General features: G+C 58.0%; 1 protein-coding gene across 1 annotated transcript in view; it reads right to left on the reverse strand.

Annotated features, from left to right (window-relative positions):
• HDAC4 (histone deacetylase 4) overlaps positions 1 to 10,283 on the reverse strand; it is a 271,636-nt gene that overhangs the window by 58,183 nt on the left and 203,170 nt on the right. The window contains exons 13-15 of the mRNA XM_011980321.1: positions 9,338 to 9,524; positions 5,854 to 5,987; positions 592 to 712 (exon numbers count right to left, since the gene is read on the reverse strand). Coding sequence (XP_011835711.1) covers positions 592 to 712; positions 5,854 to 5,987; positions 9,338 to 9,524 — 442 coding nt within the window. The remainder of the gene's footprint in view (positions 1 to 591; positions 713 to 5,853; positions 5,988 to 9,337; positions 9,525 to 10,283) is intronic.

Consider the following 10,283-nt stretch of genomic DNA (forward strand, 5'->3'; position numbering starts at 1 on the left):
AGCCCCGGGTCTGGGTTCTGTGCCCTGGGAACTCTGGGAGCCCCATGGAGCTGGCTGGGAGTTCACCTGCCTCTGCTGAAGATCCCTGTAGAAAGCCTCTCACCAGTTTCCCGGGCAGAGGATGCCCATTAGAAAGTTCTCTCCATGAGGCCAAAATTCCCCTCCACCACATTTGCAGGTGCTTTCAGCCAGAGCTAAGACACCAGCAGCCTTTCACCCCTAAGTGGTGGACACTCCTGCGTCTCCTCTTGGTCTTGCCCTGATGGGCCTTCAAGTGGAGTGCAAGGCAGGGCAGGCAGCGCGCTGGGAGTGTTCCTAATAAGCCTCTCGAACCGAAACCCTGGGATTCAAGATGCTTCTAAACCAGCGGCTCTCAGCCCAGTTTTTACACAAACACACCTGCTACCTGGCACATTCATCAACAACTAGTGGCTTGTGAACAGAGGGTGAAAGGTTCCCTTCCAGGCCCTTTACCTTATAACCTGGCAGGCGACACCCACAGGCACCCCAGACACAAGGGGCTGAGAGCTGGAAACACAACCTCAGGGGACTTCAAACCCAATACGGGAGGAAAGGAAGGTCCTGAAATACCTAGAAGTTTCTTACTGTCCAGTTTCTGCCGGTTGAGGGGGTTTGTGCCGTACAGGAGGGTGTGGGCTTCCGAGTGCACCGTCTGCAGCTCCTCCAGGGTGGCCTTGCGTCCGCGGATGCACTGTGGGGACAGGCGAGAGGACACTCATACGTTCTGCAGAAGCTGCTGCTTCAGCTCCACAGACAGAAACTCCAACTGAAACCACTGCCCACAAGGAAACTTAATTTGATACACAAACAAGCACGTTATTTGGTTATTGCAAAATAAGAAGCAACATCACCCAACATGATATTTTAAAATATTTAAGAAATATTTTAGAGGGCTTACACTTAATTATAGCTTTGAAAAAACATTTTAAAAGATAATTCCAGCCTTCAACGCATTACCCTTCACTGTCGCACAAATGACTTGGCATCAAATTATTACTTTGCTTTCCAACTGCCAGGGTCTGGTCTTAAAATAGAGGTGAGCTGCCGCGCTTCCCTCACGTTCAAGGGAAACCCCAGCCGTGCTCCCGGAGTCTCTGAGCCCCAGGATGAAGCAGTCTTCCTTGGACCGCCTGGGGCCACAGCCGCCAGGGTCTGGCATCTGCCCTGCATGGCTAGCTGGCGTCCGGCTGCGTCTCTCTGTGGTTTGGAAATTCCTCAGATCGAGATCCCTGGGCTAATTCAGATTTTCTCCAGAAAGTCACAGGAAAATGAGAGTTCTTCAGTTGAGCTACATTCATTTAGCCTTTTAAAGGGGACGATGGCTTCAGACATGAGATTCGAGTTAACATTTCACATGGAAATGGCTCTCAGAGGGTTAGGCCACCCCGGATGAGTCAGATGCCACACAGGGGGCCCCGGTTGTGGCCATCACCTGCTTCCCTCAGGCCGGAGCAGGATCTGCTCTCTGCCTTCCAACCGCAGCCCTGCCCCGGCATCCACTGAGCTCCTGCAGGCCTCACTGCCCACCCTGTGTGTGAGACTTGGGGCGGGCGAAGCTCGGGGGCTCTCTATGCCAGCCCAGCACCTGGGGCTCCTCTCAGACCACCAGGAGCCATGGCACACAGCCTTCCTGCAGGACGCAGTGCACCTGGGAGTCCTGTCCATGCAGGGCGGAGAAGGAAGGGGTGGAGCCAGGAGAGCTCAGCCTCTGCCCACAGGGGAGGGACCTCCAGAGGGCAGGTGCCCTGGGCAGGGGAGGCTGGTCTGCGGGTTCGCTCTTCATGAACAACAGTTTCACAAAACCGGGCTTTCTCTATGAAGGTCCCTGGTTTAACAAAGACAACATGTGACACGGCTTCCAATGGTAAAAAACGACTCTACGGTCCCACCACGACCTAGCGCTGCTTCTACTCTGGGGACATAAGCCGAACGTCCCTGGAAAACCAGGCAGGAGGGATGCACTCCCTGGGTAGGGGTCAGGGTGCAGTTGGGGCCCCGGGCAGCTGCGGGGGCTTCTAATTTATTTTATTTTATTTTTTTTGAGACGGAGTTTGTTCTTGTCGCCCAGGCTGGAGTGCAGTGGTGCAATGTTGACTCACTACAACCTCCATCTCCAGGGTTCAAGCGATTCTCCTGCCTCAGCCTCCTGAGTAGATGGGATTACAGGTGCCTGCCACCACGCCTGGCTAATTTTTGTATTTTCAGCAGACATGGAGTTTCACCATGTTGACCAGGCTGGTCTTGAACTCCTGACCTCAGGTGATCTGCCCGCCACGGCCTCCCAAAGTGCTGGTGTTACAGGAGTGAGCCACCACACCCCAGCTGGGGCTTCTCATTTCCAGTGATTTCCGGAAGCCCCCATGTGTGCACAGGCATAGGCAGCTGTGGCCAGGGCCAAGTTCCCTCTGGACAGACAGGCCTGGGCAGCCCACGCTTGGGAAGGCCCCTGTAGGGGACCAGGGTTGTGCCCTGTGGTGCTAAGAGGCAGGTCATGCAGTGTGGACTTCAGGTGAAAGAACGGCAGGGCCCCGGCAGCCATGCGTGTCCTCCTCACTCAAAAGCGACCCACTGGGTAAGAGCCTGAACTGCAGCAAGAGAGACTGGACGTTAGACCACAAATTAAATTCACAGATTAAAGGTGATGTTAGAATAAGGCAAAGAAGAAAAGTAGAAGAGCCCCCTGCCTACAAACACAAGAAATGGGGACAGAAAAGACACAGAATCAAAGCCCAAAAGCCCTGCGACACCGCGGCGGCTCAGGCTGCAGGCCCATGACACTGAGATGGCTCAGCCTGCGTGGCAGCACTTGAGAGGCTTTTCCAGAGCCGCTCTCGGAGCGGTGGCGATGGTGGCCCCTTCCCACTTTCTTGGGAGGCCGACCTCGTCATTTCCATCTCCCTTTAATTCCTGGGATAAGGCAGGAGGAGTCTTTGTTCCTCACAGAAAACAGGCTTGGGGCAGGGTGCAAACCCCAGTTGTGACCCTGGTCTCTGTGACATCTGACTTCCAGCCTACTCCCTTCTCCTCTCCTTCCCGGACGCCATGCCTGGAGGCAGGACAAACCAAGCTGGGCACGCGAATTGGCCAGGAGCTGCTCTGGCTCCCAGGAAGCCTCTGCAGGAGGGCGGGGCCTGCACACACACGTGGCTGTACTCAGAGGACCCCCCGACTGCTCAGAATGTGTGAGGCAGCTTCCCGAGGCCTGCCCAGCTGCTCCAGAGTGAGGCAGGGAGCGAGACAGCTGGACCGGGGGCCACGTCTTGCTGGGCCAGCCTGCCAGCATCGACACGGTCCCAAGCTCACAGAGATCTCCCAGCCCACTCCCATCCCTCCTCACCACACGAAGCAGTGTGAGGGGAGGGCCTCACTCCCCAGGCCTCCAGGCAGTCATCTACCCACAGGAGGGATGCTGACCGTGAGGCCCTGCCCTGTGAGGCCCTGCCCTCCGGCCTGGGCTTCAGTCTTGCTGTGGCCTCCATGTGGTCTGTGGACTGGGGAAGTCACAGCCCCATCCACCCCATCTTCTTCTATCAGGTACCCACTTAGCGAACCATGCCCCATACCCATGGCCCCTCTGCTCAGCCATCTCAGGAAGCCAGTGACCCCCGGCTGGCTGGCACTGAAAGCCTGGTGGGTGACGTCACGTCCCCTTAGGCTGAGTTAGCACATCGCTCGCTCTGAACCTGGGGGGCACCCGCACTGGAGAGCTGCCCCACGTGTGGGAACAAGGCACTACCGTCCAGGGAGCACGGCCTCCACGGCCTCTGTGGCTATCCCCCAGTCACCCGTCTTCCCCCAGCTCTCCTCTCCCTGAGATCCTGCCAGGCCCAGGTCTTGTTCCACAGCCCCAACACCTGGGGACCCGCTGCCAGCCCTTGGCCCAGTTGTGGCTGGCACCTTTACCCACGGTGCCAAGGGCAAGCAGAGGAGCCGAGGGCGGGCAGAGGAGCCGAGGGTGGGCAGAGGAGCCAAGGGTAGGCAGAGGAGCCGAGGGCGGGCGGAGGAGTGGGCTGTTTCTTCCAAGGTCTTTGCTTTCTCACTCCTCCCTTGCTCGCATTTGCTTTGCTTTTCTGGCCGAGAGACCCTCTCCCAATCCCCTGGCCTCAGGGGACCCCCCCTGAGGGTGGGGGCACATGTAGGGGAGGGGCAGGGAAGCAGATCATGGAGCTCTGGAAGCCTCAGGAGGCCTTGGGCAGTCCCCGGAAGGGGCAGCAGGACAACTGTCTGGTCCTGTGGAGGGAATGGACGTGGGGAAGGAGGAGTTTCCCGAAGCCAGTGTCCGCTGGGCAATGCTGCCCTCCAGTGGCACAGCCATCCCGACCGGATCCCTGAAGCAGGTGCCAAGACCCTCTGCAGTGGCTCCTTCCCGCCTCTCTCCTCCCAGAGGGCACTGCAGGAGAGGGTCCTGGGCCTGACTTTTGGAGAATTCCCCCGAGAATCATGTATCACCAATAAAACTGGTAAAGGAAACGGGGGTAAGATGAAGCACAGATTGGCTTAAGTTCCCAAATATCCCAGCTTCTAAAGGAGGGGCAGGTGAACCTGCAGAGCGGAATCCTGCAGAAACTAAGCCAGGAGACTGGAGGCTCTCCGTGCCCACGTAGAAAGGCCACGCCACGCCAGCTCCATGTGCTCACTCGTCTCTGCCACGGCCACTTGGGCCCTGGGCTGTTGGGTGCCCAGGGCTGTTGAAGGAGTGGGTGTGGAGGTTCCTGTCCACCCTGTGAGCTATTGTAGGGTGGTGGGAATCCTGGTGTGGGGAGGGGACACAGCAGGTCCCTACTGGTGGGTCCTGGCAGGGGTGGCGCCTTGTGTGATCCTGCACAGTGTCGCCAGCCCCTCTCTACAGACAAAGAAATGGAAATTTGTCCAAGGTCACCAGTTCCCAGACGGGAGTCCCTTCTCTCCCTGCCTGCACTATCAGCAGGGCCTGGCCACACCCTCCTCCCGGTCGAAGAGCTTGAGATCCCCTGTGACAGCTGCCTCCAGGGTAAAGCGCACCAGCTGGGACAGCCTCACCGTCCTGTCCTCCAGCGTTAATTGGCTGATCCTTCCCACCTCCTTGGGCCTGGGAGTCCACTGCAGCCAGGTTCAGGGCAGGGCTCTGGCTCCTATCAGGAGGTGGGGCTGGGCCCTGCTTGTATGAGAACAAGTGAGGTCGCTGCCAACCCCTGGTGGCCAGGGAAACTGAGGCCCAGCCAGAGCTGCAGCGTCCCTTAAGCCTCCTCATGTGACTCAGCTGTGTAAGGGAGCTGAATTCAAACCAGGCCAGGCCCAGCCTGCAGCTCCATTCCCTTCATGACCTACTGCCTCGCCAGCACCTTAACTCTGAGGAGGGCCCCAAGGGCCTGAGGTCTCCCTATGTTCTCGAAGAAGCTTTCAAAATCTTAAAAAAAGAGAAAATTATTTTAACAAAAAGCCAACAGGCCTGATCTGAGATATAATCGGATCTCCCCGTGGCTCCTTCCTGGCCGCCCAGGGGGAGCGTGGTGGGAACTGGCTTCCTCGGGCAAGTGACCCGGAGGCAGGGAGCGGCAGCCCTGGCCCTCGGGAGGAGCCTGCTAGGTGAGAGGTGGGAGTGAAACGTTAGAAAAGGGCACAGACAGAGGCAGCAGCTTCCTGCCCGGGACTCCACGGAGACAGCCCCAGGCTTCTCAGCAGATGGCTGCCTGCCCAAGAGGCAGACAGTGAAGATGCTCATGGCCCTTCCCCTGGGTCTGTAAGCCCAAAGAACCACCTGCAAAGCCAATGCCCTGAATCAAGCAGGCCCATGAGGGTCCCCTCTAGTGGTGTCCAAAGCCGCAGCTGCCCAGCTGCCCCGGCTGCCATTACCTCGCATTTGCCCCGGAGGCCTGTCTCCTGCAGGCGGGACCAGATGCTCTGGATCCTCCCGGCGTGCTCGGGGTGGCTGCTGCTGCTCCCGCAGGTGCACTGGTGCTTCAGCATCAGCGTGTCATACACGAGGCCTGGGGCAAGGCAGAGGGGCCAAGATCAGTGCACATCCAGGGGCAAGCCAACCACCCACTAGCTGGCTGCCCCGGGCGGTGGCAGGACCACACTTCCCTAGAAGGAGACGGAGGCTGGCATGGTCCTTTAGAAAAATACCATGTTTGCCAAGACCCCTCGACTGGCCAGGCCCAGAGGACGTGGACGAATGCAGAGGCCAGGCAGGCGGGAAGGCCTGCCTGTCACTCATGCTCACAGTAGTGCCCCAGGACCCAGGCAGGGACGCGCGCAGCTGCCCTGCTGCAGCAGGCTGAGGAGAGAACAGTGACGAGAAGGCCCGCCCTGGGTGGCTGCACCTTGCAGGGGTGAGCTCCATGTGGGAATCGTGCTGGGGAGGGTGGTGCTGACTTCTAGAAGGAGGCGACTCTAGCCCCCTACCCTCAAAGTCTGCCTGGTCCTGGACCAACCTCTAACTCCAGTTCTGCCGGGCAGAGAACTGTCCAAGGTACTTGAGATTCCAAAGAAACACCAGATTCAGGAGACCCTGCTTTTAGAAACTTCCAGAGCGACTGGAACACGTGTGCTAGAAAACACACGCAAAACCCGTGTACACAGGTCTACTTAACCTCTGACTGTGAACAGAGGCCAGCCATGTGCTCCCCACAGCACTGAGCTCAGCATGGACGGGCCCCCGGGTGCAGCAGCCACAGGAGAGGCTCCTGGTGGGAGCCCCAGAACCAAGTGGGCCGGCAGCCTGGGGCTCTGCAGTAGGAAAGGCGACGTGCCTGAACCCGTGTTGGATGCCACCCTGTCTCAGTACACGTGGGGCTGCCGTGAAGGGGAGAGTACCTGGCCTGTCTGCAGAGGCTACAAATGGGAGGGAAGGCCAGGCGGCCCTCCGGGACACAGCTCTGCCACGGCCCCTTTTCACAAGGCCTGGTGACATCTGGCAGGAGGGCTGCCCCGAGGCCCTGCTGGGACATGTCTGTGCCTCACACACCTGGTCTTCCAGGACTTAACAAAGGGAAGGCCAGGCTGGCTGAATGGATGCCTTCAGCAGGCAGGTCACTACCCAGGGGCACCTATGCTAATGTGGGTTCACCCAGGTGGATAAGGGCGGGGCACTTGGTGAAGAGCCTGGGCAAGCTGCCCAGACGGACCCGCTCTAGCGCTTCAGTGTGCTGGCCCAGGATGCGGTCCTCCCCACATATGTTCCCATTACTGGGAACAGAGGCAGCATCCCCAGCCAAGGGGAGCTGAGATTCAAGGTGGTCCAGTGTTTGCAGGGTCCAGCTACAGGATACTCTTGGTGCATATTAGTTCCCATACTTCCTGGCTCAGCCTCTTGTGAGTCAGACTAATAGGAGTCAGTCTCCTGCACTTGAGGAATTTTGGGGGTACTTGCAAAACAGGGCTGGGGGACGGGACTTCTGGTAAAAAAAAAAAAGGCAACAGGGTAGGTGCAGGCTTATAGGAGTCAACAAATCTAGGACTCACAATCAGTACACCGTGTGTGGGCATGAGTGTGCTCGGGAGTTTGTAATGGCAACACAGACACATAGGCAATGACGGACACAGTGCCATGAAATACACAGGTGTGTGTGCAGAAACAACCAGTTGCTCATGGATACGAGGAATGGGGACGGCCCCTTTCAGTGGAATCATGATGATAAGGTCACATGTGCTAATATTTACTAAGCACACGGCTGGAACCTATGAGGCAGACGCCCGCTTTACTGCCTTTACAGACAGAAACGCTGGAGCGCAGAGAGATGGAGAAGCGGCAAAACCCACACAGCTGAGGGTGGCAGAGCCAGCCAGGAGACCACGTGACTAAAGGAACGCGCTGCGTCGCTGTGCACGGACACAGGAAGATGGCTGAGAGTGTGAGGTACTAACAGAAAGCATCAGACACAACAGAGTCCCGTCTCTGTGAAACAAATTATGTTTGTGTCTATCTGTCCATCTGGCTATGCACAGAAATAGATCTGGAAGATTTAAACCAAATACTAACAACCTGCCACCACTGGGGAGTGGGATTATGGGCAAATGGTATTTCCTGTGGGTTTCTATCATGTTTGTTTCTTTACAATGAACAGGTACTGTTTTATAAATTTGTTTAAAAAGTAATGAAGACAAACTAAGAAAGGACAACAACGAAGTGGGACTCCCTGGAATTCTCCTGGGACCAGTCACGGTGGGCCAGCTTAGTGGGCGAATTCCCGCCTTGGTGGCGGTGACTGGGGTCCCCCTTGTCTGAGCTGCATTCTTTCAAGAACACGCTTACTGCAGTCACCTGCCGAGGACTTGTGGCGTGGGCCATCTGGCTGCTTCTGTGGCCTTCCACAGTTTTCTTTCTGCTTTTCTTTCTGAGAAGCAGCATTTTACTTGCTGGATTACTACGATGGAAGTTTTTCTCTGAATATGAATAGCATCCTTCTAAGACCTCAGAGTGAGAACTCTGCAGACTGCAGAACACTAAGCCATGTGATGAGAATTATCTGAAGAATGAAGCCATGCTGTATTTACAGAACTTTTTTCTTAGTGCGTCATTAACAAGAAATATTAGATCAAAACAATATGAAGAGCTCTCCTGCCTCCGTGCTTGTCTCAGAGGCAAGCCCTGCCAGAAGCCAGCCCTCCTTCCCGCCTCTCCCCTGCAGGGGTGGCTGGGCGGTGGGGCGGCCCGGGACAGCAGTCTCCCCCCTGGCTCCGGGCAGCTGCAGGCAGACGAGTGCAGGGCCCAGCCCCGCCTGCCTCCTCAGCCGTGGTGGACACCTCGCGTGCTTCCTGACTTCTGGTGAGGTACCGTGCAGGGAAAACCAAGGACCCCTGCTGGCAGGTCGCCTCCCCGGGGTGAGGATGGTACGAGGGGTGGCACAGACAGAAGATGTGTGGCTCCCGCGGCATGTCCCAGGGGTCCTGGGCTCTGCTCTCGTGTAATCATGGCCCCCCACCAGCCATTCACAGTCCTGCCACTGGAGCCTCAGAGTCAACGTTGTGGACGTGGGCGAAGTGTGAGGGAGTAAGTGGAGAAGTGTGGGCTCGTGATTCCTAAGCCGGACCAGAAGCTGTAGGCTCTCATGGTCCCACGGGCATGGGCTGTGGACTGTTCTTGGAGGAGACCATGGGTCTCTGGGACAGGAAAGGTGGGCAAGTGAGCCCATGACAGGCCCCCAGAATAACAGAACTGAGGGTGTAGGGCGTGGGGCGGGGAGAGGGCCTCCATGAGAGGCCTGTGTGGTTCCTGCCCTCGTGCCCGCCCAGCCCCTCAGCCTCTGCAGAGCTGGGCTCAGAGTACCCCCCGCCCCGGTCTGTGCCCACTGTGGCCCGCGTCACATCCTCAGGCTGCACAAAGGCCATCTGTTACCTGTCGTGAACCTCGGCTTGGTGGGGGGCTCCTGCACAGACACGGGAAAGGTGGCAGATGCCGGTGAGGACTGCGCCCGGGACAGAGGCCTGTGGCTGCCGAAGGACACGGGGATGCCGGCAGCCTCCATGGACGCCTGGTAGTTCCTCAGCTGGTGGATCCGCTGCTGCTCCAGCAGGAGGGCTTGCTGCGGGGAAGAAACGGCCATGTTGGCGGCTGCAGGCACCTCCCACCGCTGGGCTGCAGGGCTAGGGGCTGCCCTCTCTTGCAAGTCTGCCGTCCATGCACAGGCCATACACGGGCCACAAGGATGCTGGGAGGCCAGCTGCGTGGAGAGGCTTTCCCTGTGAGTGCCCTGAAGCCTGAATGGGCCCAGAGCCGAGAATGAGGCCAGCACGGGCTCTGTCTCCCAGGATGTGGCTCTTTCTAGGGAAAGCAGGTTGTCCACATGGGATCCTGCCATGGGCTTCATCAACAGGATAACACAGGCTGAGTCACGGGGTCCCAGGGAGGCCTGGACAGTATGGGGTATCAACGAGCGCTTCTCTGAGGAGGTACTGAGCCAGGAGCAGCCTGGACCAGGTGCAGGGGAGTGGGGCCTGGCAGGTGTAGAGAGAGGCTCTTGCTGGGGCGGCAGCCTGGCCCTCGCTGGTTCTACTGGGAGATACGCGAAGGCCATGCAGATGTGGGGACCAGAGCACCCACTCTGCCACACCACACACGGGGACCAGAGCACCCACTCTGCCACACCACACATGTACAGTGAGTGGGCATGAAGCCTCGCCCCCTTGTTGGGTTTGTGGGTCTTAGTTTTGACCAACAGCACTGAATCTGCACACTGAACTTGGGTGAGAAAGCACCCTTGATTCTCAGACTTGGAAGTGCTAGCTCGGCTTCATTTGCAGCCGCTCCCCTCCCTGGTCTCACATTCCACACATCCTCATGC

This window comes from Mandrillus leucophaeus, unplaced genomic scaffold, assembly GCF_000951045.1.
Source record: "Mandrillus leucophaeus isolate KB7577 unplaced genomic scaffold, Mleu.le_1.0 Scaffold21, whole genome shotgun sequence".
In the NCBI taxonomy this organism is placed as follows: domain Eukaryota; kingdom Metazoa; phylum Chordata; class Mammalia; order Primates; family Cercopithecidae; genus Mandrillus; species Mandrillus leucophaeus.